The sequence below is a fragment of the Microcebus murinus genome, chromosome 1, assembly GCF_040939455.1.
Source record: "Microcebus murinus isolate Inina chromosome 1, M.murinus_Inina_mat1.0, whole genome shotgun sequence".
Taxonomy (NCBI): Eukaryota; Metazoa; Chordata; class Mammalia; order Primates; family Cheirogaleidae; genus Microcebus; species Microcebus murinus.
In genome coordinates this window covers 1,762,866-1,786,604 of record NC_134104.1, presented here as the reverse complement: position 1 = coordinate 1,786,604, position 23,739 = coordinate 1,762,866, and the positions used below count along the sequence as shown (strand labels likewise).

The following is a 23,739-nucleotide window of genomic DNA, read 5'->3' as shown; positions in this document are numbered from 1 at the left end:
CGTAGCTGTAGAGTGCTGTGCACACTCCAGTCGGCCCGAGAGGGGATGATTTCGTAGGCGTGTTCCTCCCTCCCGGGCCTGCGCCTGGGAGCGTGGGCAAGGGGCCCTCCCCTTCCGCGCGGTGTGCGCTCGGCCGACCAACTCCCTCCTCCAGAGCGCGCTGGGGCCCTGTGGCGGGGCGCGGGCGTGTCCCGAGCGGGCGGGATGGGCTCCTCCAAACGCCGCCGGCCGGGCGGCCCGAGCGTCTCGGCGTGCCCTCTCTCCCCTCAGCACCAAAACCTCAGTTCCTGGATTCCTGAAAACATCAAGAAGAAAGAGTGTGTGTATTTCGTGGAAAGCTCCAAACTGTCCGACGCTGGGTGAGTGACACGATCCGAGTCTCGGGACTAACTTCTCTCTCCCGACCCCGTGTGGGGGGCTGATCGGACCAGGGCTGCCTGGGGCCCCGGCAGGGCGTCCGAGAGAGACACCCCTCGTCCTCACAGCGTTTCCGTTGTACCCCGGGCCTCTTGTGGGGACAGGTCGCCCCTCACCCTGCTTTACCAGGGACAGGGACAGGTGGGGTCATCATGGGGCTGCCACGTGGCGAGGCGTGGATGCCAGTCTGTCCACGTTCCCGTGGAGCCTCCCCGCAGTGCTCGCGGCAGCCGGTGTCCTTGAGGTGCGAACAGAGCGTCGGCTCATGTTCACTCTCTCTCCTCGGCCACACGCGTTTCGTGCTGTTCCACAAATGGGCCACGCTCTCTCTTCTTTCATGCCCTCTTCTGGGGAACTCCTACTCATCCTTCAAGGCCTATTGCAGGTGCTGCCTCTGCCAGGGAGCCCTCCCTGACCACACACCGGGAAGTGACCTCCCCTCCACCACGCCGTGGTCCTCTTTTCTCCCGGGGTCCGTTGCGCTGGACGTGTGTGGTTCTGTGCATCTTTCCCGCCAGCGGCTGAGCTGGTTCGGGGCTGGGACCAGGGCAGGGTAGTTTCATGACCTGTCCGCTTGGGAACGCCCTGCAGGTGTGAGATCTCACTCCTCGCTCCTCGCAGGTGCTGGTTCAGAGAGCAGAGGACGGGGGGCAGCTGGGTGTCGGCTGGAAGGGAGCTGTATTTGTCCATATTTTTACCGTTTCCATGATTTTTCTCCCTTCCTGGTATTCCAGAACTCCTCTCGTTTCCTTATCTCCTTCCTGTTTGGAGAACTCTGTCGTTAGCTGCTCTTTCAGGACAGGCCTGCTGGCGACAGAGTCCCTGGTCGCCCTTCAGCTGAGCAGCTCTGACTGCCCCTCCCCCCACTGGTGTTTTTGCTGGATGCAGAAGTCTGGATTGGCGGTTTTTGTCTTTCTGCATTTGTGAGACCGTGTGCCACTTCCTTCTGGCCTCCGTGGTGTTGTTTGAATGTTCTCTCTCTGTCCTGAGGTGTCGTTTCTGTCTTGCTGCTTTTACGATTCTCCCCTTTGTGTCTAGCTTTTGGAAGGCTGGCTGTTCTGCGTGGTGGTGCATGCGCTTTTGAGCTTCTCCTGGGTGGCGTTCGCAGGGCTGCTCGACGCTGAAGGTCTGGCTCTTCTCTGTCAGACGTGGGGAGGTTCGGCCACCATCTCTCCCCAGGTCTTTGCGGGCTCGCTCTCTCTTTTTCTTCTGCAACCCTGGTGACGTGAGGGTTCAATCCTCGGTGACAGTCCTGCAGGTCCCAGGGGCTCTGTCTGTCTGGTGTGTTTTCTCTCTGTGGTTCCTGTTGGGTCGTTTCCACGTTCTGCTCCCTATTTGCGGGCTCTTCCCTCCCTGCCCTGCGCTGCTGTCACGTCCATCCACGGAGTGTTTCGGTTCCAAATTTTCCGTTTGGTGTTATCTTCTCTTTCTTTGCTAAAACTGTGTATTTTTTCCTTTGTTTTTGAGCCTGTTTGTAATTGCTTGTCGAAGCACTTCTGCCGCGGCTGCTTTAAAATCCTTGTCAGGTCATCCCAACCCCTGTGCCATCCCCGCGTTGGTGGCTGTGGGTTGTCTTTTCTCGCCCTGGTGGAGACTGCCCAGGTTCTCGGTATAATTGGTGATTTCGTATTGAAAACTTGACAGTTTAGGCTTTACGTTAGGAGACCTGGATCTTGTGTTTCAGCGGCCCCGAGGCGTGTCTGTGGCGGGGAGAGGAGCCCCACCGGGCAGAAGTCCCGGCTCCCCCGTCAGCCCGATTGCTGCTCCTGGGGAGGGGCTTCTTGTCACTGCTGGGGGGGAGGGGCCCCGGCCCCCACGAGGCCTCCGTGGCCTTCCCCGTGGGGGGAGGGCCGCCCGTTACTGCTGGGTGGTGTCCCTGCCGCCCCGCAGGGAGCAGGAGAGGCACCTCACTCCCCACGGCCCCTGCCGTGTCTCCGCAGGAAGGTGGTGTGTGAGTGCGGATACACGCGTGAGCAGCACTTGGAGGAGGCCACCAAGCCCCACGTCTTCCAGGGCACGGAGTGGGACCCCAAGAAGCATGTCCAGGAGATGCCGACGGACGCGTTTGGTGACATCGTCTTCACAGGGCTGGGCCAGAAGGTGGGAAAGGTTGGTTTCCATGGCTCTGCCCTGAATTGTGGCTGGAGCCACGTGGCCAAGCGGGGACACATGCGGCCGGGATTTCCGGGGGCAAGAGTGGGGGCTGGAGGAGATACAGGGCACAGAGCCCAGCGCACGCTGAGGGCAGGCTGGCAGGCGGGGGCCCCGCACCCCCGTGGCTGGGGGCGCCACTCACTTCTGTGCTGGGCCTGCCTGCTCTGACGGCTGACAGTTCGGTCTTTAATTCCAGTGCTGCACGTGTGGGAGCCCCACAGCCACTCCCAGACTCTGTCCCGGGGACCCCTTTCTCCGGTGAGCCGGTCTCGGGAGTTAGGTCCAGGCTAGGCGGGGGCTCTTCTGCAGCAGCCGACTCCACTGACCGGGAAAAGTGTCTGAGGGCTCACGAGGGTCTGGAAGAGCAAGAGGGGCCCAGGGCCACAACAGGCCCTGCGAGCGCAGAGTCCACGAGAGGCAGAGGAGGCTGAGCCCCTGGGACGGGCCAGGCACAGGCCATAGAGCAGAGGGGCACAAGGCAGAGAAGCATGGAAGAGAGGGACCCACGAAGAGGGACCTGGGACAGAGGGGCACAGGGTAGGACATGGGAGAGAGGGACATGGAACAGAGGGACCTGGGACAGAGGGACACAGGAGAGAGGGACCTGGGGCAGAGGGACCTGGGACAGAGGGACATGGGACAGAGGGACATGGGACAGAGGGACATGGGACAGAGGGACATGGGACACAGGGACATGGGACACAGGGACATGGGACAGAGGGACATGGGACAGAGGGACACAGGAGAGAGGGACCTGGGGCAGATGGACCTGGGGCAGAGGGACATGGGACAGAGGGACACAGGAGAGAGGGACATGGGACACAGGGACATGGGACAGAGGGACACAGGAGAGAGGGACCTGGGGCAGAGGGACACGGGACAGAGGGACCTGGGGCAGAGGGACACAGGAGAGAGGGACACGGGACAGAGGGACACGGGACAGAGGGACACAGGACAGAGGGACACAGGACAGAGGGACACGGGACAGAGAGACACGGGACAGAGGGATACAGGAGAGAGGGACCTGGGGCAGAGGGGCTGGGACAGAGGGGCAGGAGAGGCAGGTGTGCTGGGCACACGAGGACAGAAGTGCAGCCGCGCCAGCACTGGGCACACCCGCAGGAGATGACACAACGCCCGGCTGAGGCAGGAAGGGGACCCGTGAGGCGCAGCGTGTCTGGGGCGCCCCACATGGAGGGGAGCGGGGCGGGGCGTGGCGGGGCCGGGGCAGGAGGGGATGCTGGGGACGTGCTGCTCTCCAGGGTGGGCGCCGGTCCCCTCTCGCCGCTCCATGGGGGCTCGGCCCGGGGCACGTGGGCACTGCTGCCCGTGACACGGGTCCCCCCAGCTGGCTTTGGTCCCCCCGCAGTACGTCCGCGTCTCCCAGGACACGCCCTCCAGCGTGATCTACCACCTCATGACCCAGCACTGGGGCCTTGACGTCCCCAACCTCCTGATCTCGGTGACCGGCGGGGCCAAGAACTTCAACATGAAGCCGCGGCTGAAGAGCATCTTCCGGAGAGGCCTGGTCAAGGTGGCGCAGACCACGGGTGAGGACGCAAGGCCTGCACACAGGGAGGGGGCGGGCGGCACCCGGGAGTCAGGGCGGTCTGGACCAGGGAGGCCCTCGCGGGTCGCCAAGTCCGGGCCGGAGCCCTCCCTGCCCCGGTGCCTTCCTCGGCCAAGCCTCCGCCTTGAGGCCGGAGCTCCCTCTGTGGCGTGGCACAGCGGCCGGGGCGGCCAGCGTGGCTGGGCTGGCGTGGCGTGGCGTCAGTGAGCGGCGCCATCGGTCTCTCTGCCAGCGTCAGGGAGGGGACTACCCCTTCCATCTTGTCACTTGGGGCACCTGCCTCGCCGGAGTCACGTGACTTCCCGGGGTCGACCACCAGCGAGAGCAAAGCAGGGGCCCAGGTCCACGCTGACCGCGTGAGGCCCTCGGTGCCGTGACCTGGTGCCCTGCCATGCCCCGGGCTCCACGGGCAGGTGGGCCACCTGTCCTCCAGGCCCCTCAGGGTTCCCTCAGAGGGACAGCTGATGCGTAGACCACGAGGGCCGGGCTGACCCAGGGGAGCAGCCAGGTGGGGTGCGGCAGAGGCTGGAGTCGCCCAGTCCCCACCCCCCAGATCTGGCTGTAATAGACAGTGCGAGGGCCACGCCCTTGACTCGGTCTTTGCCATGAGACCGTCTCCATCTGAGCCCCAACTGGCCGGTGGAGCTCCACGCACCTGCAATCTTACCTCCCGGTTGGCGACCAGGAGCCCCTAGCCCTTCCCACCTGCAAGCCCCAGGTTTCCTGGGCGCTTCCCTCCCCCTTCCCTGCTTATAAATCCACCAAACCTTTTCTCGCCTGGTCTCGGGGGGCTCGTTTGAGTGCAGCTGACCCCTGCCTCCCACCAGCACGCACGTGACCTGTGCGACCTCTTCACCTAACTCCGTGGATTTGTTGGGGTCTCACCTGCCCCCAGGTAATCACAGGCTATGGTTTTAGCACCTGCCTTGACATTGCCTCTCTGTAGCTGTCAGCATCAGTGTCCTGGCCACCCACCTCCCGGCCTAAGGCCAGCGCCACGTGTTTAGCGTGTCACTTTTGTGGCAGCAGCACGGCCCGAGTCTGGGCAGCGGGGTGAAGTGGGGTTGGCATGTGCAGTGAGCAGACGTCCCAGATAAGCGAACGTGACTCTGGGCGTGCGTGTCAAGGGGGTGGCCCCAGCCTAACCCCGGGGCAGGACAGAGGAGCTGACCCCACCTGCTGCTCCGTGGCGTCGATTACCAAAGCAGGCCACCTGGCGGGCCGGCCGGTGGGTGGCAGGAGGGGCAGTGGGCGGGTGTGTGATCCCGCCCAGGGTGCAGGGCCGGGTGGCTGGGGACAAGGATGGGCTCTGTCTGCTGCACGTGGGTCCCAGGGTTAGGCAGAGGCGCAGGGGTGACAGCACCGAGACATGGCTGGGATGAGGTGCCCTGAGCCCAGCATGGCAGGCAGGGGTGAGGGTGAGGGCGGGGCCTGCATGCGGGCTCCCTCTCCTGCCCGGTTTGGGCGGGTGCCAGTGCGGCCATGAGTCCCAGGGCCCCGGGTGAGGGCACCCTGCTGTCTGGCGGCGACTTTCATCGGGCCCAGAGGGCTCCAGCACCAGGCTTCTGTGTGGTGGGCGCACGTCGGGACGGCTCAGCACCCCTCCGCCTGTCTGCACCCCTCCCCCAGGGGCCTGGATCATCACCGGGGGGTCCCACACCGGCGTCATGAAGCAGGTGGGCGAGGCCGTGCGCGACTTCAGCCTGAGCAGCAGCTACAAGGAGGGCGAGGTCATCACCATCGGAGTGGCCACCTGGGGCACCATCCACCGCCGGGAGGGGCTGGTCCACCCCACGGTGAGCGCGGCCAGCACGGAGGCGGGCCCCGGGCGGGCCGGGCTGGGGGGGAGGTGGCCGGAGAATGCAGGACGCGCAGGCTCGAGCCCCCGCTGGTGAGGGTGCGTGCTCACCCCTGCTCTGGGAAGTGTCCGGAAATGGACTTAGTGGGAGGAAGTCACTTGGCCACGATCACACAGCCAGGGGACACCTGAGATGGGTCAAGCCCAGCCCCGGGCACGGAGTCCCTGCACTCTGAGGTCTCCTCCAGCCCGGAGTTCCTTGGAGCCGACGCGGTCAGCACCCACCCCCTGCGCGCTCCTGTCGCTGGGTGACTGGCCGCGGCAGCTGCACACACAGACGTTGCGCTGGGAAAGCTGGCCGGATCCGTGCGTCTGGCATGACAAGCACACTCAACTGGCGGTCGGGACATTCGGGGAAGACTGCCCCGTGACCTGCGGGGAAGTTCCCTTGAGCTGCCCCCGGGTGACTTGCGAACAGAGCTCTTCCTCTTCCCCGTGCAGGCCAGGCGGGGCAGAGCCTCTCGGGGACTCCGAGATGCCCTTTGTCACTTACCAATGCTCCTCGGGGCACACTGGGCTCCTGGCCTTCCCCTTGCGTTGGAACCACAGACGCACCGCGGGGCAGGCCTGGGCGGCGCCCTGTTTTGGGGCCCATTCTGTGGAGGGCTGAGGCTGGAGACGTGCAAGACCGCTCTTCGCTTCACTCCCCATGCCGAGTTCGGAAGACGTCCCGTTATCCCACCGTCCTGTCCTCTGTGGACCACGGAGCACGCGTGTCTGCTCCAGCAGCCCGGTTTCCTGTGGCTGCTGTGACTCGTGGTCACACACCTGGTGGCTTAAAGCAACAGGAATTTATCCACTCCTGGTTCTGGAGGCCAGATGTCATGCGGCCACGGTCGAGTGTTGGGGGGCTGTGCTCCCCCCAGAGGCTCCAGGGAGGGTCCTTGGTGCTGCCGGCATTCCTTGGCTAGTGGCCGCCTTGCTCCAGACTCTGCGTCTGTGTCACACTGGCTGCTCTGTATGTGTGTCACATCTTCCTCTGCGTCTTCTGTAAGGACACTTGCAATGGCATTCAGGGCCCGCTCAGATAATCTAGAGTGAGCCCCTCCTATCACGGTCCTTGACTTACGTCTGCAGAGATGCGTTTCCGAATGAGGTAGCAGTTACAAGTTCCAGGGGTCAGGACTTGGTGTCTTTGGGTGGCGATTATCCACCCTGTGGTCCCCAAAGATCCACATCCATCCCACGTGCGAAGTGTATTCATCCGCCCTGCATCCCCAGAGCCCCAGGTGATCAACCCGTGGCAGTGTAAATGCAAACTGCAAAATCTCACGTCAATACCATCCGATCAGGGGCCCAAAGCTCGTCTCAACCATCTGGCTCAGGGTCGCTGAGACACTGGGTAGTAGGATCCATCCTGGGACACATTTCTCACCTGTGCACCTGTGACACCAGAGCCCCAGTTATCTGCTTCCAACATACAGAGGAGGAGCAGGCGGAATGGGACAGTCACGGGTGTTCTCAGCCCCAGAGGGGCAGTGAGGAAGGGACACGGGGGTCGCCAGTCCCAGGTGACTTCAGAACGCAGCAGGACAATCAGTTCGGTCACACAGCAGGGAGCAATCCTCCCTGCGGCCTCAGCGTGGGCCTCCGCCTCTGCACCCACGGCTCTGCCCTGGGATGACCCTTCCTGTCCTTTGAAGGGTCTTGGTCTCCTTTCTGCTTGAAGAATTGTGGGAGTCTGACAGCCTTCTTTCATGTTGTCCCGTCTCTGTCCTGTTCAGTCCAAGTTTGCAGGTTGCCGTTGGCATAGCATTTGCAAAAGCCTGTGGGTCTCCCGTGCACGTTGCAGGGCCGTGACCCTGTAGGTGGACGGGAAGGCCTCCGCAGGTCTCTCCTGGGCGATGCCACCTCCGCTCCTGGCTTCGCTGAGACGGTCGCGTGAGCCCCCAGTCACACGCCCAGTGCCTCCCCCGCTGGCAGACGGGCCCTGGGCCCTGTCTCTGCCGCAAGCTCTTCCGACAGCAACCTCTCGGCTCGTAGCGTCCCGTGCAATCTGGATGGGCTCGACGTTTCCCACGTGGTCAAGTCCTGGTTGCTTTTTGCCACCAGTCCTTCCCTCGACTCACCACGTTCCTTTTGCGTTTTACTGTAAGCAGCAAGGAAAACACCAGGCCGCAACGTCAGCACATTGCCTGGGAGTCCCCGAGCTACATGTTCGCCGTTTGCAGTTCTGCTTTCCGCAGAGCCATGACCGTGGCCCAGCTCCGCTTTCTGCCTCCTTCCTCCCGCTTCCAGGAACGGGTCTCTCTTTCCTTCCGAGCCCTCGCCGGCAGCGGCTTTGCACCTGCATTTCTGCCGCGGTCTGTTCCAGGTCACGGAGACGTTTCTATCTTGTGCCTCCAGATTCTTCCGTCTTCTCCCCAGTTTCAAAGCCACTGCCACACATTTAGGCCTCTGTCATGGCAGCCTTCCCGACACCCGTGGCTGCTGTGACAAATGATCGCAAACCCTAAGTCACATTCCTGGAGGGCGGCACTCTGAAATCAAGTCATCCAGCCAAAATCGGGGTGTCGCTGCAGAGAGGCCATGTCTCCTCCCGCCTCTAGTTCCGTCTTTGGCTCGTGGCTGCGTCACTCTGGTCTCTGCCCCCGTGGTCACGTGGCCTCTCCCGTGTCTCTCCCACTACTTCTCTCTTGTAAGGACACCGGTGAGGATATTTGGGGCCTGTTTGGATGACCTTCTCATGTTGAGATTCTTAACTTAATCACATCTGCAATAACCCTTTGTCCAGATAGGGCACCAGCCACAGGGTCCAGAGATTAGGGAGCAGTGTCTGGGGTGGGGGTGGGGGCGTCATTGAGCCAGCTGGCGTTGCAGACGCCGACTTCCCGCTGTCTGTGTCCGCCCCCCTCCCAGGGCGGCTTCCCCGCCGAGTACAGCCTGGACGAGGAGGGCCAGGGCAGCCTGACCTGCCTGGACAGCAACCACTCCCACTTCATCCTCGTGGATGACGGGACCCACGGCCAGTACGGTGTCGAGATTCCTCTGAGGACCAAGCTGGAGAAGTTCATCTCGGAGCAGACGAAGGAGCGAGGCGGTACGTGGCGGGCTGGGGGTGGTGGGGCAGCGGGCGGGCCAGAGCGTCAGGGACACGGCTGGCCGCGACCGGACGATCAGCAGGCGTGTGGTGCTCGCGGTGTGCGTGGATGGCTCCTGTGTTTCCCTCCCACGTCTCCTTGCACTTTGTTCCGTGGGGTCGTCTTCTCTCGCCCCCCTTGAACTGGTGGAAGGACCGTGTGCTCCCCGCTGACGGGCCAGACCACAGACTCGGTCTTAGGTCCAGATCTTGGAATCTGACATCTTTCCCTTCCAGGTGGGGTGGGTGGGCAGGGGACACAGGCAGGGCTGTGCACGTGATTTGAGGAGGGGCTGAGGACGGGCTGGAGATGGCGGGATGGTTCTGACCCCACCCAGGGTGGGGTCCTCCCAAGCTTCCTGGTGCCTCAGAGTCCCCTGGGGGTGTCACCAGGGTGCTGCCCCCCCTCCCTGGGGCTCTCTGCTCAGCAGGCCTGGCTGGGCTGAGAGCTGCACTTCCAGAAAGTGCCCGGCACACGCTGAGAGCCCTGCTTAGACGGGGAGAACCCAGGGGGCTCTCCGGGGCGGGTGAGTGTGAGGGGGCCGTTGATGGCACTCGGAGAGCGAGCGCTTTGCTGTCGGGCACAGGGAGGCGAAAGGCTGCTCACGTTCCCCTTGCGGCTGGGCTGGGCAAAAGCCCTATGTGGGCCCGGAGGGCGGAGGAGGGAGGTCCCGTGCCCGGCTCCCACCCCACCGCGCACTGTGCCTGTGTCCACCGGCTCGAAGCCCTGCCCTGCCTGGAGTGAGGCGCTGAGGAGGTTCCGGGAAAAGCGGGCTGGTCGTCGTGGGCTGCGGGAGGGAAGAGCCCCCCACCGTGTAGGGTGAGCCCCGTCCTCACCGCGCTGTGCCTGGTCTAGGCGTGGCCATCAAGATCCCCATCGTCTGCGTGGTGCTGGAGGGCGGCCCCGGCACGCTGCACGTGAGTCCCGGCCGGGGCGCCGCTGGGGGCGGGTCCTGTGGGGGTGTGTGGCGACTGGCCTTTACCGCACTGGCGGGATCATGGGCAAGAGAGGGCATTCCCCGGGGGCGTGAGGAGTGGCCTGCAGGATGGGCCCTGGGGCGGCACGGGTGGGCCTGGCCCGTGAGGACGAGGTAGGCCCCAAGGAGGGCTGGTGGCCTTTGCCCCGAGACCCCAGGGGAAACCAGGTGGTATCTGCGACGCCGCCACCCGGCTCCTCCAGGGAGCCCTCCCAGTGCAGCCCCAGACCCGCAGGGCCACGGCTGTATCGGAGCAGGTTTGCTGGGGGTTCCGGGCGCTGCTCCGAGGGCCTTCCCCCCGCGCCCCGGCCGCCACGCGTGAAAGCACACCGACCCCTCCGACAGGGGCGTTGCGTGATGAGGCCACAGCCCGCAGCTCTGGGGCAAGCCTTTGGGCGTTTCTTTGTGGGATCACAGGAAATGTCCCTGTTTGCGTTTTACTATCGCAGAGGGCAAAACAGAGCCGGTGATCTGTTACCCCATAATATGCCAAAATAAAAAAAAAATTTAAAAAAAAAAAAAAAAAAAACAGAGCCGGGGGGCTCCTGGCTGGGCGGGAGTCCCCAGCGTAGGAGACCCCACTCCCTGGAGCGCAGGGGCCCTGTGGGCGCCACTCCGGCTCCCTCAGCCCGGCAGGCGCATCCCTCCTGCCGGACGGCTCGTGGCAAGTCCCCTCCTGGGCCCAGGGCCCTCCTCATGGAGACCAGGGACCCCAGGTCCGGCAGCTCCCCTTTGACACAACCCCGAGGGGCTGTGTCAAAGACCCGAGAACCCTTTGGCTGCGGCGGTGCTGGGATCTAAGTGCCGGGCGCACACCGCAGTGTGCCGGGACCGCTCCATCTCCCCCGGTGGACACGACGCTGCTGCACCCGTGACGGCCCCCGCGGGGACGCCTGCGCAGGGCCGCCCGGAGCGCCGGGGGTTCTCCCCACCGGGGGCGCAGGGTGGGGCCCGCCCGCTCACGCCGCCCCTGCCCTGCAGACCATCTACAACGCCATCACCCACGGCACCCCCTGCGTGGTCGTGGAGGGCTCGGGCCGCGTGGCGGACGTCATTGCCCAGGTGGCCGGCCTGCCCATCTCCGAGATCACCATCTCCCTGATCCAGCAGAAGCTGAGCCTGTTCTTCCAGGAGATGTTCGAGACCTTCACCGAGGGCAGCGTCGTCGAGTGGACCAAGAAGGTGAGGCGGACGGGCCCCACTCACCTGCCGGTGGCCTGGCGGGCAGGACCGGGATGTGGGACCTAAATGAAGACCCCGGCGCGGAGGCAGTATGCGGAGGTTGGGGGCACAGGCAGGACACCTCCTGGCGGGGTGGGCGGACACCACGGGGCTCAGCGAGGCAGTGGGAGCCGGCTGGGCCGGGGGGAGGGGAGGCAGTGCTGGGGAGGTGAGGGAGGGAGACGGCGGCCCTGAGAGCCCAGGTGGGCCTCGCCCAGGTTCCAGCGGCTGCCAGGTGCTGGCGGCGGGTGGCAGGGTCCAGTGCAGCCTCACAGCCTCACGGGTGGATTAATGGGGGCGTATGGGGAGAGCCTCAGAAGGAACCATCGCCCAGTCCAGGCGTTAGATTTGGGGTGGCCCCATGGGCTCTGCAGGGGGCCCCACAGCCCCCGCCGTGACCCCAGCCTGCAGAAGGGGTCGGTGGGTAGGGTCGAGGGTCAGCCCTCTGCTCCCTGCAAAGCGCTCACCTGGCCCCAAGAGCCCCTCCCCCGCCGCACCTACCGGTTCTTGGTTCTGGCCACCTCCGAACCCCGCCCACTCACGGTGCCCTGACCTCCGCTGCCCAGCAGGGCTCTTTGTGGGGAGACAGGGGCCTCTCCATCCTCCGTTTCCCCAACAACGGCAGGTTGGGGCGGGCAGAGCAATCCGTGTCTGTGTTTTGTGCAGCTCTGGGAATCCACACGCGGTTCTAGCAGCCGGTCAATGTTCAGGGCGGCCTGTGCGCGGCCTCGGCTCTGCCGGGTGTGGTTTGGACCCTGCGGGTGGTCGGCTCCCACTGCCGCAGACCGCAGGGCGCAGCCCAGTTGGCCGAGGCAGACAGCACACGGGTCCACGGGCGTCAGAGGACCTCCCACGGGATGTGGGCCCTGCATGGCCGATCAGGAAGCAGGGCTTCCATGCCCTGGTGATTTGGGGGTGGCACGGTGACCTTGCTTTTGCCTGTGCTTTTTTTTTTTCTTTTGAGACAGAGTCTTGCTCTGTTGCCCAGGCTAGAGTGAGTGCCGTGGCGTCAGCCTAGCTCACAGCAACCTGCAACTCCTGGGCTCAAGCGATCCTCCTGCCTCAGCCTCCCGAGTAGCTGGAACTACAGGCATGAGCCACCATGCCCAGATAATTTTTTCTATATATACTAGTTGGCCAATTCATTTCTTTCTATTTATAGTAGAGATGGGGTCTCACTCTTGCTCAGGCTGGTCTTGAACTCCTGACCTCAAGCAATCCGCCCACCTCGGCCTCCCAGAGTGCTAGGATTACAGGCTTGAGCCACCGCGCCCGGCCTTTGCCTATGCTTTCTCGCGGTCCCAGAGTGCCGCGTTTGGCACGGACGTCCGTGAGATTGCTTCTGTCTGAGAGTGACGCGGTGCAGCCGCCAGCGTCAGGTCAGTTTGTGGCAGCGGCAGTCTGGCTGTGGGCTGAGCTCGAGGGACTCGAGGGCTGCACCTCCTCCCTCCTCGGCGCCCCTCTCGGTTGGCTGATGAATTATTCAGGCAGTTCTCAGAACTGAAGCCAGCGCGCTGTGCTGTCGTGCTGAGTCTGCGCCGGCGGAGGTGCTGCACGCCCCCGGGGGAGGAGGGGCTGCCGCCTCAGATGCTGGCACAGGTGCACGGCCCCTCCGAGGGGTCAGGCCCCACTGCCGTGGCCCACAGCTGTGCCCCGCGTCTGTGAAACAGGGACATGAGCACAAAGCTCAGACAGGGAAACGAGGTCACCTCGGCCCCCGAGAGGTGCTCAGAGCTGCGTCGGCACAAATGTACTAAAAATGGCAGCTACTTTATTACGAGTCAAGGGCTAGGTCAAGTTCCGAGACGTCTGCTTTGCTGGTGGACAGTGTTGGGGGGGGTGTTGGAGAAGAGCCCAGGTTGTGTTTGCAGTTGCCGTGAAAGCTGGCCCCCCAGGATGGGGAACTGTCGGGCTCTTAGGGATGGACATGTGACACATGAGGGCCCCCCAGGTGTGAGCAGAGTCTGCACAGAGACATGGGCCACGTGGCCAGGCTGGGGCGGTGAGGGAAGGCCGTGGGCTGGGTGTGGCCGGCCTGGGGAGCCAGGGGGGTGAGTCTGGGGCTCACTGTGAGAGCCGAGGGACCCTGTGGGAAGTGCATGTGTGGAGCACCCACCCTGGCCGCAGGGTGCAGGGAGTTGGGGCAGGAGCAGCTGGCAGCAGGCACCGCTGCTAGGAGACGGCTTGACTGACAGATGATGGGAGAGTGTGTGTGTGGATGGGTGCATGGACAGAGACACACAGGTGGGTGGATGGACAGAGACACACGGGTTGGTGGATGGACAGAGACACACGGGTTGGTGGATGGACAGAGACACAAGGCTGGGTGGATGGACTGAGAGACACACGGGTGGGTGGATGGACTGAGTGAAACACGGGTGGGTGGATGGACGGAGAGACACACGGGTGGGTGGATGGACGGAGAGAGACACGGGTGGGTGGATGGACGGAGAGACACACGGGTGGGTGGATGGACGGAGAGACACACGGGTGGGTGGATGGACGGAGAGACACACGGGTGGGTGGATGGATGGAGAGACACATGGGTGGGTGGATGGATAGAGAGACACACGGGTGGGTGGATGGACGGAGAGAGACACGGGTGGGTGGATGGACGGAGAGACACACGGGTGGGTGGATGGACGGAGAGACACACGGGTGGGTGGATGGACGGAGAGACACACGGGTGGGTGGATGGACGGAGAGACACACGGGTGGGTGGATGGACGGAGAGACACACGGGTGGGTGGATGGACGGAGAGACACACGGGTGGGTGGATGGACGGAGAGACACACGGGTGGGTGGATGGACGGAGAGACACACGGGTGGGTGGATGGACGGAGAGACACACGGGTGGGTGGATGGACGGAGAGACACACGGGTGGGTGGATGGACGGAGAGACACACGGGTGGGTGGATGGATAGAGAGACACACGGGTGGGTGGTCCCCGACAGACCACTCACAAACGTGGTCACTGCATCTCTGACTTAGAAGACGCTTGTTGCAGATCCAGGACATCGTGCGGAGGCGGCAGCTGCTGACCATCTTCCGGGAAGGCAAGGACGGGCAGCAGGACGTGGACGTGGCCATCCTGCAGGCCTTGCTGAAAGGTGAGGGCCGGGGAGAGCGGGGCAATGGGGGGACAGACGCAGGCTTTCAGGATGCTGCACCAGACGCTGCCCCGCGCTCAGACGCACTGGCAGAGGGCAGCTGGTGGGGGACCTGCCTCCCTGGGTGGGGGACCTGCCTCCCTGGGTGGGGGACCTGCCTCCCTGGGTGGGGGACCTGCCTCCCTGGGTAGGGGACCTGCCTCCCTGGGTGGGGGACCTGCCTCCCTGGGTGGGGGACCTGCCTCCCTGGGTAGGGGACCTGCCTCCCTGGGTAGGGGACCTGCCTCCCTGGGTGGGGGACCTGCCTCCCTGGGTGGGGGACCTGCCCGGCACCTGAGGTTAGGAGCAGGAGCTGCTTTCCTTGCCCAGTCTTCTTAGCTGACATCCGAGCGCAGCCTGCACTGACCTACACCTTCGTGGTCATCATAACTTCTCCTGCAATTCAGGGCAGAGGGAACCATGGAAGCCCCACTCCTGACTTCCCACTTTGCCCCACGCGTGCAATCCTCTGCCTCAGTTGCGTGGAAGAGTCCAAAGGCAGAGCCGGCGCTCGGGCGATGAATCTCCAGTCGGGAGGGATTGCTCCCTGGGTGACGGCTGCTCCGCGGCCTCCGGTTGCCGGGGGCTGCGCTCCGATGTCTGACTGCCCTCCCAGCGCAGGGGCACGGACAGACGTGGGCAGCCACTGCCCTTGCGCTTCCCCGTCCTGCTGAGGACACTTCCAGGGGCCTTCCCATCCCCCTTGTTTTATCTTTTTCTCCTTTGGAAGCCAAACACTAAAGACCAGGACGTGCAAACACAACTGCATACACGGGGAAGATTAGAAAGTGGCCATGCGGGCTCAGGACCGCTCCCGACTCTGACTCCCTGCGCCAGCGGGCGCTGAGGGGAAACGGCTCCGAGCCCCAGACCGAGGTCCCCATGTGCATGCTTTCACCCGCAGCCTCTCGGAGCCAAGATCACTTTGGCCACGAGAACTGGGACCACCAGCTGAAGCTGGCAGTGGCGTGGAACCGCGTGGACATCGCCCGCAGCGAGATCTTCACGGATGAGTGGCAGTGGAAGGTCAGTCTTCTCGGGGTGCCCAGGGCGGGGCCTGCCAGGCCCGCACACCGTGCCGCGAAAGCAAGGCAGGCCCGGGGTGGCCTCGACTCGATCCCAGTCCCCTCCTTGGTGGCGGGCGCCCCCCGCAGGTTTCATCCCCCCAGCTTGGAGACAGCGGCAGCCCGGCCTGCGGGTCTCCAAGATCGGGCGGACGTGGGGCGACAGCCTCCTGCAGTGGTCGCCCCACGACGCCCGCTCTCAGCCCTCAGATCTGCACCCCACGATGACCGCCGCCCTCATCTCCAACAAGCCTGAGTTCGTGAAGCTCTTCCTGGAGAACGGGGTGCGGCTGAAGGAGTTCGTGACCTGGGACACCTTGCTCTACCTGTACGAGAACCTGGAGCCCTCCTGCCTGTTCCACAGCAAGCTGCAGAAGGCGCTGGCGGAGGAGCCCGAGCGCCCGGCCTGCGTGCAGATGCACCACGTGGCCCAGGTGCTGCGGGAGCTGCTGGGGGACTTCACGCAGCCGCTGTACCCGCGGCCCCGCCACAGCGACCGGCCGCGGCTCTCGCTGCCCGTGCCTCACATCAAGCTCAACGTGCGTGCGGGTAACGCGCCGGCCACCCCCCCACCCTGGGCGGCTGCTGCGCGCTCAGCGCCTTGCGGTTAGAGTGACCCTTGATTCTACCCACGAGGGCCGCGCTCTGTCGTGGGCGGCCGCGCTGCTGTGGGCACACGCAGACGGGGCTCGCCGGCAGGAACCGGTCCCCGCGGGTCCGAAGCCGGAGTCTGGGGGGGGCGCCCGCAGGGTGGTCTCTGGCGGGGGCGCTCTTCCCGTCTCCCTGGCATGCGGATGGACGGCGCCCTCTCGCCGTGTCTGCACGGGCAGAAGTGTGTGTGTGTGTGTCTTCGTGTCTCTTCTGTACTTGTAACACAGCCATCCTGTTGGGGCGGGGACCCGCCCTCCGACCTCAGCTAACCGTGATTATCCCCGCGCAGGCCCCGTCTCCACGCCCTGCAGTCACGCGGGGGTTAGGGCTCCAGCGTGTGCACTTAGGGGACACAGTTCACTCTGTAACACTCCCTTCCTGAAAATTCCAAACGGCACAGAAGGTTACCCGGGACAGCGGCCCCTGCCCTGAAGCCAGCCCTTTCCCGCCCGCCCGGGGTCCCCGCTCTTTGTGCAGTGGGGCCAGCAGCTCTCCGCGCATCTGTGGGACCCCCAGCCTGCACCGCCGCGCTGAGGCGGGGTGGGCATCTGGGTCCTGATCCCCTGGGCCTCCCACGGGGTCCCCGGCTCTGGTTCTTTGCAGTTTTACACAACAAAGCCTCTGCGCTGGGGCTCCCCAGATGCCTTTGGAGAAGTCTGAGCGGCGTTTCTTCTTTGACTCATGGATTTGGTGCATTGATGGATTTCTTGGTAGTGGGACGTGTTTCCCTTCCCGTCTTGAGTCTGAACTGGACTGCAGTGTGGGGTGTGTTTGACAAGATGCTGGGTCTGTTGCCAACATCTTTTTGTGTCAGGACATCTAAGCCTCGGATGGTTCTTTTATCTGGGGGCCGCGTTTGTCCGGCTCTGGCATCGATTCATCCAGTTTTGTAAAAGCCGTCGGGAGGCCCCTCTGCCCTGGGGTCGGCTGTGTGGTCGATGTTACCTAGCCCTGGCAAGCCGGCACATGCCCTGTGGCACCACCTGCACCCAGCGCTTTATGTTTAATAGTTCTAATTCCTTTCTCAGCTTCTGTCCTGGGTATTTCTCTGTTTAGGTCCTCTATTTCTTCTAAGATCACAGTTGGTTTTGGTTTCTTGCTGCTAGAAAGTTACCCATTTCACCCTGTCTGTTGTCCCGGGCGGGCCACGCCTGACCCCTGAGAAGGACATGGCTGTGGCCTGGTTTTCTGTAGTCACGGTTCTGGTCCGCTTGGCTCCGGGGCGTTGATTTAAGACACCCAGTTGCAATGTGCTTGAGAAGGCCCAAAACAGAAGCTCACGCTTATCTGCATCTGTAGTTTAAGAAGATGCACTGATTTCTTTGCAAAGATAAGTCTTCGGGAAACCTCTAGAATCACTTGGAGAAAGTGTGGTTTTGTCCTGTGTGATGTGGTTCTCCGCTTCTGGGAGTTGTTTCCCGACCGTCCGAGCTCATGCTTCCCGGTTGGCCGTGGAGCCTGGTTCCTGGGTCCGCCTGCTGCCGCGTGGGCCTCGCTGCCAGGTCAGCAGGTCCGTCTCGGTGGCTTCTCCACAGGGGACACTGAGTTAGGTTCCCCGAGGAGCTCACAGCCACAGATCTATTGAGAGGCTGTTGCGCTGGGATTTCGCTTAATTGCAAAAGGCTTTGATGCAGCAGAACAAGACTAAGGAACCCTGAAGTGCCTGACATGTTCCAAGAGTCTAAAAATGTTGGTGAAGGAGTTCAATGGGTAGTCCACTTTCTAGATGTTTCTAGATGTCTCCAGAACAATGTTTTTTAAAAGCTTGAGTGTGCACATGAGTGTTCTAGGGTGCTTGAAAAAGCAAGATGTGGGCTCAGTCTTTGCAGGTGGTGGCCCTGGGAAAGCGGTGGGGACCCCACGCCCAGCGGGCTCCCCGGGGACGCTGAGCCGGCCAGGCCGGGCGCTGACCGTCCTCTGTCCCCAGGTGCAGGGAGTGAGCCTCCGGGCCCTCTACAAGCGCTCCACGGGCCACATGACCTTCACCATGGACCCCGTCCGTGACCTCCTCATCTGGGCCATCGTCCAGAACCGTCGGGAGCTGGCAGGGATCATCTGGGCTCAGGTGGGAAGACCTGCTGCCCGGCAGACACAGGCTGCGGAGCGAGGGCAGTGGGCATCCTCACCCCAGAAAGGGCTCGGGCGCCCAGAGCAGGAACTTAGCTCTAGGCGGGAAGGGGATCCTCTCTGCCAAACAAACTCCTCCCGCGCTGTGCGCAGGGCCCAGGCTCGCCGGGCCCCCGCAGGCCGGGTGGCACCCGGTACTGTGCTTGTGGCCCACACGGGCTCTGGGGGGCAGGCGCTGCGGCAGTGCACGCTCTGTCATTAGAGAGACCGCGCCCACGGCCAGCGCGGAGCCTGGGCCACCAGAAAGGGGCTGCGTGCTGGTTCGGGACAACCCAGGTGGTGTATGCAGACGGGGACACAGCAGGCAGCCTGTGTCCCGGACTGTCCCAGGTGGCCCGCACTGCCCCAGGGCTGCCGTTTCTGCCACCCTGGCCGTGTGTTGGGTCCCCAGGCGGGGCGGGGTCTCACTCTGGCTCCCGGCCCCAGAGCCAGGACTGCACGGCCGCGGCCCTGGCCTGCAGCAGGATCCTGAAGGAGCTGTCCAAGGAGGAGGAGGACACGGACACCTCTGAGGACATGCTGGCGCTGGCGGATGAGTACGAGCTCAGAGCCATCGGTGAGCCCCAGGGGCCGTGCCCTCACCCTGGGGGCCTTGTCCCTGCACCTGGGGCTTTGGGGACATCGGGCCCCCATTTTCCCTGCCTTGCCCCGTGCCCTGCCTGTGTCCTGGCGGTGTGGCGGAGGGGCTGCTCTCAGCCTGCCCCAGGCTCGGCCGTCATCCCCCGCTGCTCTGACGCGGCCCCTGCCCGCCAGGGGTCTTCACGGAGTGCTACCGCAAGGACGAGGAGCGGGCCCAGAAGCTGCTCACCCGCGTGTCCGAGGCCTGGGGCAAGACCACCTGCCTGCAGCTGGCCCTGGAGGCCAAGGACATGAAGTTCGTGTCTCATGGGGGCATCCAGGTGACCTTCCAAGGGCAGCACGCTCACACAGGCTTGGGGCCCAGGCGGCCCATGGGCTCCGGCCCGGAAGGCTGCTCCCTCCCGTGTACGGATGAGGAGACGCGGCCAAGCAAAGGCAGGGGCTGCTGGGGCGGGGCAGCTGCTCCCCTCCGCACACACGTCCCGGGAGGCCCCAGGGCCAGCTTCAGCCCCTCTACCTGGGGGCCTCGGGAGGGTCGGGGGGTGGGGGACAGCACGTCCTTCTGGAGCAACCTGGGCTCCCTGGCTGGGCCTGCCCCGCAGCAAGCGCCCTCAGGCCCCAGCCCCCCCTGGAGCAGCCTCATGCTGTCACCAGGTCCGCCAGGTGCCCACCCTGTCCCGGGCTGTGCGGGGCCCGGAGGGTGCCATCGCGTTCTGCAGTGCTCAGAGAGGCCGGCTCCTGAGAGCCCGTGACTGCAGGGCCCGGGACCCCTAGACGGAGGTCCTGAAGCTCCAGGCGGGAGGAGGGCCGGGACTGGGCGTCCACAGCCGGCCCTCAGCTGAGAGACGACGGGCACCTTGGGGTGCAGGGCGTGTCACAGCTATGAGCGTGGACGTCACTCCCGCCAGGGTCAGGCCCTGTCCTGAGACTGCCCCTCCGCAGGCCTTCCTGACCAAGGTGTGGTGGGGCCAGCTCTGCGTGGACAATGGGCTGTGGCGCGTGGCCCTGTGCATGGTGGCCTTCCCGCTGCTCTTCACGGGCCTCATCTCCTTCAGGTGCCGCGGGTGCGGGCGCGGGGTGTGGGAGGGGCCCGGGCGCTGGGTGTGGGAGGGGCCCGGGTGCTGGGTGTGGGAGAGGCCCAGGCCTGGCCCGTCGTGCCCCACCCGCACTGCTCAGAAGCTGGCGGGGCCCGTGGCGGGCCAGCCCTGTCCCACCGAGGGCCGCGCTGGGGCTCCGGCACCGGCAGTCAGGGCAGATCCAAGGCCCCGGCCGGGTGCCGGCTCGGTTCCGAGCCCTTCCGCAACCCACAGGCCACGTTGCCGCTTCCTTCCTGTCCCTGTCTGCCAAGCACACAGGCAAGAGCCGGTGTGAGTGCTGAGGGCGTCCAGAGGGGAAACCGAGGCAGGGAGGAGCGGCTTGCTCTTCTAGCGCTCTCCCGAGCGCGGCAGAGCCATGCCTGCTGCTGACGGAGCTGGCCCTGCTGCCCTTCCCCGCTTCCGGGAACAAGGACAGTGAGGAGGCTCTGCCATCCTGGCCAGCCCTGCCCCTCGTGAGGGACGGCGAGGAAGGCCTGTCCCCATTCCCAGGGGGCTGAGGGCCCACTCAGCCCCACTCAGCCCCACTCAGCCCCGTAGGCGGGACCCGGCCCCGGGCCAGGCTCAGAGCCACGGAAGTCACGCCGTGGGCAGGAAGTCAGAGGCCGTCGTTAGGTGCTCCCCTTGCCGGGCTGTCTGGTCCAGGCCCTGCTGTGGCCGTGGGGGGGGGGTCCCCCACTCCTCCCGTAACTGCCGTGGGGCCCTGGGCCCCGAGCACATTCGCCCCCAGCTCGCATCCCCTCAGTGGTGTGAGGGTCCCCTGGTGGCCGGAGTCTGTGGGACGTTAGGACCCCGGCCCCCGAGGTCACCTTCCCCGCCCGCCGCCACGCAGGGAGAAGAGGCTGCAGGCGGTGCGTGGCCCGGCCCGCGCCCGCGCCTTCTTCAACGCGCCCGTGGTCATCTTCCACCTGAACATCCTGTCCTACTTCGCCTTCCTCTGCCTGTTCGCCTACGTGCTCATGGTGGACTTCCAGCCCACGCCGTCCTGGTGCGAGTGCGCCATCTACCTCTGGCTCTTCTCTCTGGTGTGTGAGGAGACGCGGCAGGTATGGCCCACCTGCTGCCCGGGGTCCTCAGGGCCCCCATAGCCCCAAGCCGGCCACCACCACCCAGGGCACCCCCAGCTCGGGAGCCACCTGCTCAGTCACCTTCCCTCAGGGGACCCTGGGCCAAGTGACCATCGCCACGGAGCCTCACCCAGTGCCCTGCGAGATATGTGGGCTGACCCCGCCCCACCCCAGCCCTGAGGGTCCCAATCATCCACCAGGTGCTGGCCCCGAGGGAACGTAGTGGGGACCCCACACAGCAAGGGATTAACCTTGCCCAAGGAGTGGTTTGGCCTTGTCCCAGCCTCTGGGAGGTGACCTCTGAGTGCTGGGGAAGTCCTGTCTGGTGGGAGTGTCTTTGTTTACCTGGGAGCCTGGGCCACACAAGATAGTGATGGTGGTGTTGGCGATGGTGGTGGTGATGGTCATGGTGGTGGTGGTGATGGTGGTGATGGTGGTGGTGATGGTGGTGGTGGTGGTGGTGGTGATGGTGGTGGTGGTGATGGTGGTGGTGATGGTGGTGATGGTGGTGGTGATGGTGATGGTGGTGGTGATGGTGGTGGTGATGGTGGTGGTGGTGATGGTGATGGTGGTGATGGTGATGGTGGTGGTGGTGGTGGTGGTGGTGATGGTGGTGGTGGTGGTGATGGTGGTGGTGATGGTGGTGGTGGTGATGGTGATGGTGGTGGTGGTGGTGGTGGTGATGGTGGTGGTGATGGTGGTGGTGGTGATGGTGATGGTGGTGGTGGTGGTGGTGGTGGTGATGGTGGTGGTGGTGGTGGTGGTGGTGGTGATGGTCATGGCAGTAGTGGTGGTGGTGATGATGGTGATGGTGATGGTGGTGATAGTGGTGGTGGTGGTGGTGGTGATGGTCATGGCGGCAGTGGTGATGGTGGTGGTGGTGATGGTGGTGGTGATGGTGGTGGTGGTGGTGGTGGTGATGGTGGTGGTGGTGATGGTGGTGGTGATGGTGGTGATGGTGGTGGTGATGGTGATGGTGGTGGTGATGGTGGTGGTGATGGTGGTGGTGGTGATGGTGATGGTGGTGGTGGTGGTGGTGGTGGTGATGGTGGTGGTGGTGGTGATGGTCATGGCAGTAGTGGTGGTGGTGATGATGGTGATGGTGATGGTGGTGATAGTGGTGGTGGTGGTGGTGGTGATGGTGGTGGTGGTGGTGATGGTGGTGGTGGTGGTGGTGGTGGTGATGGTGGTGGTGATGGTGGTGGTGGTGGTGGTGGTGGTGGTGATGGTGGTGGTGGTGGTGGTGGTGGTGGTGGTGATGGTGGTGGTGGTGGTGATGGTGGTGGTGGTGGTGGTGATGATGGTGGTGGTGGTGGTGGTGGTGGTGATGGTGGTGGTGGTGGTGGTGGTGGTGATGGTGGTGGTGATGGTGGTGGTGGTGGTGGTGGTGGTGGTGATGGTGATGGTGGTGATGGTGGTGGTGATGGTGGTGATGGTGGTGGTGGTGGTGATGGTGGTGGTGATGGTGGTGGTGATGGTGGTGGTGGTGATGGTGATGGTGGTGGTGGTGGTGGTGGTGGTGATGGTGGTGGTGATGGTGGTGGTGGTGGTGATGGTGGTGGTGGTGGTGGTGGTGGTGGTGGTGGTGGTGATGGTGGTGATGGTGGTGGTGGTGGTGATGGTGGTTGTGATGGTGGTGGTGGTGGTGGTGGTGATGGTGGTGATGGTGGTGGTGATGGTGGTGATGGTGGTTGTGATGGTGATGGTGGTGGTGGTGGTGGTGGTGGTGGTGGTGGTGATGGTGGTGGTGGTGGTGATGGTGGTTGTGATGGTGATGGTGGTGGTGGTGGTGGTGGTGGTGATGGTGGTGGTGGTGGTGGTGGTGATGGTGGTGGTGGTGGTGATGGTGGTTGTGATGGTGGTGGTGGTGGTGGTGGTGGTGGTGGTGGTGATGGTGGTGGTGATGGTGGTGGTGGTGGTGATGGTGGTTGTGATGGTGGTGGTGGTGGTGGTGGTGATGGTGGTGGTGGTGGTGATGGTGGTTGTGATGGTGGTGGTGGTGGTGGTGGTGGTGGTGGTGGTGGTGATGGTGGTGGTGGTGGTGATGGTGGTGATGGTGGTGGTGGTGGTGATGGTGGTGATGGTGGTGGTGGTGGTGGTGGTGGTGGTGGTGGTGGTGGTGATGGTGATGGTGGTGGTGGTGGTGGTGGTGGTGATGGTCATGGTGGTAGTAGTGGTGGTGATGATGGTGATGGTGATGGTGGTGATAGTGGTGGTGGTGGTGGTGGTTGTGATGGTGATGGTGGTGGTGGTGGTCATGGCGGCAGTGGTGATGGTCATGGTGGTGATAACGTTACTGATATAATGAGCATGATCACAATGATGATGGTGACATACTAATGGTAACAGCAGTGATAGTGTTAACGATAGCGACGGTGATAATGATGCCAGTGACAGTGACAGCGGCAGTGACCGCGAGAGCAATAATGAGCACGATGATGATGATGACGGGCGTCTGCCTCCCCTCGCGCCCTCCTCCCAGTAGCTCTTCTACGACCCTGACGAGTGTGGGCTGATGAAGAAGGCGGCCTTGTACTTCAGCGACTTCTGGAACAAGCTGGACGTCGGCGCCATCCTGCTCTTCATAGCGGGGCTGACCTGCAGGTGGGTGGACGTCCCTGGCCCCAGCCTGGGTGAGACTCTGCTCCTCGCCAGACCCCAGAGTGTCGCCCGCCCAACGGGGGCAGGACGCGCCATCCTGCCTGCCCCTGGGTTGCTGGAGGAGAGGGG

General features: G+C 64.0%; 1 protein-coding gene across 3 annotated transcripts in view; it reads left to right on the top strand.

The window, feature by feature from the left end:
- The window catches only part of TRPM2 (transient receptor potential cation channel subfamily M member 2), a 60,100-nt gene that overhangs the window by 1,029 nt on the left and 35,332 nt on the right, over positions 1–23,739 (top strand). For 2 of the 3 annotated variants that reach the window (XM_075999063.1, XM_075999089.1), the window contains exons 2-17: positions 271–359; positions 2,358–2,526; positions 3,941–4,121; positions 5,771–5,937; positions 8,859–9,039; positions 9,935–9,996; positions 11,037–11,237; positions 14,286–14,388; positions 15,332–15,453; positions 15,695–16,030; positions 18,070–18,207; positions 18,696–18,825; positions 19,023–19,168; positions 19,791–19,903; positions 20,775–20,988; positions 23,495–23,613. In XM_075999063.1, coding sequence (XP_075855178.1) covers positions 271–359; positions 2,358–2,526; positions 3,941–4,121; positions 5,771–5,937; positions 8,859–9,039; positions 9,935–9,996; positions 11,037–11,237; positions 14,286–14,388; positions 15,332–15,453; positions 15,695–16,030; positions 18,070–18,207; positions 18,696–18,825; positions 19,023–19,168; positions 19,791–19,903; positions 20,775–20,988; positions 23,495–23,613 — 2,471 coding nt within the window. Of the gene's footprint in view, positions 1–270; positions 360–2,357; positions 2,527–3,940; positions 4,122–5,770; positions 5,938–8,858; positions 9,040–9,934; positions 9,997–11,036; positions 11,238–14,285; positions 14,389–15,331; positions 15,454–15,694; positions 16,031–18,069; positions 18,208–18,695; positions 18,826–19,022; positions 19,169–19,790; positions 19,904–20,774; positions 20,989–23,491; positions 23,614–23,739 lie in introns of those variants that run through there. The other variant, XM_075999109.1, reaches the window with a different exon arrangement.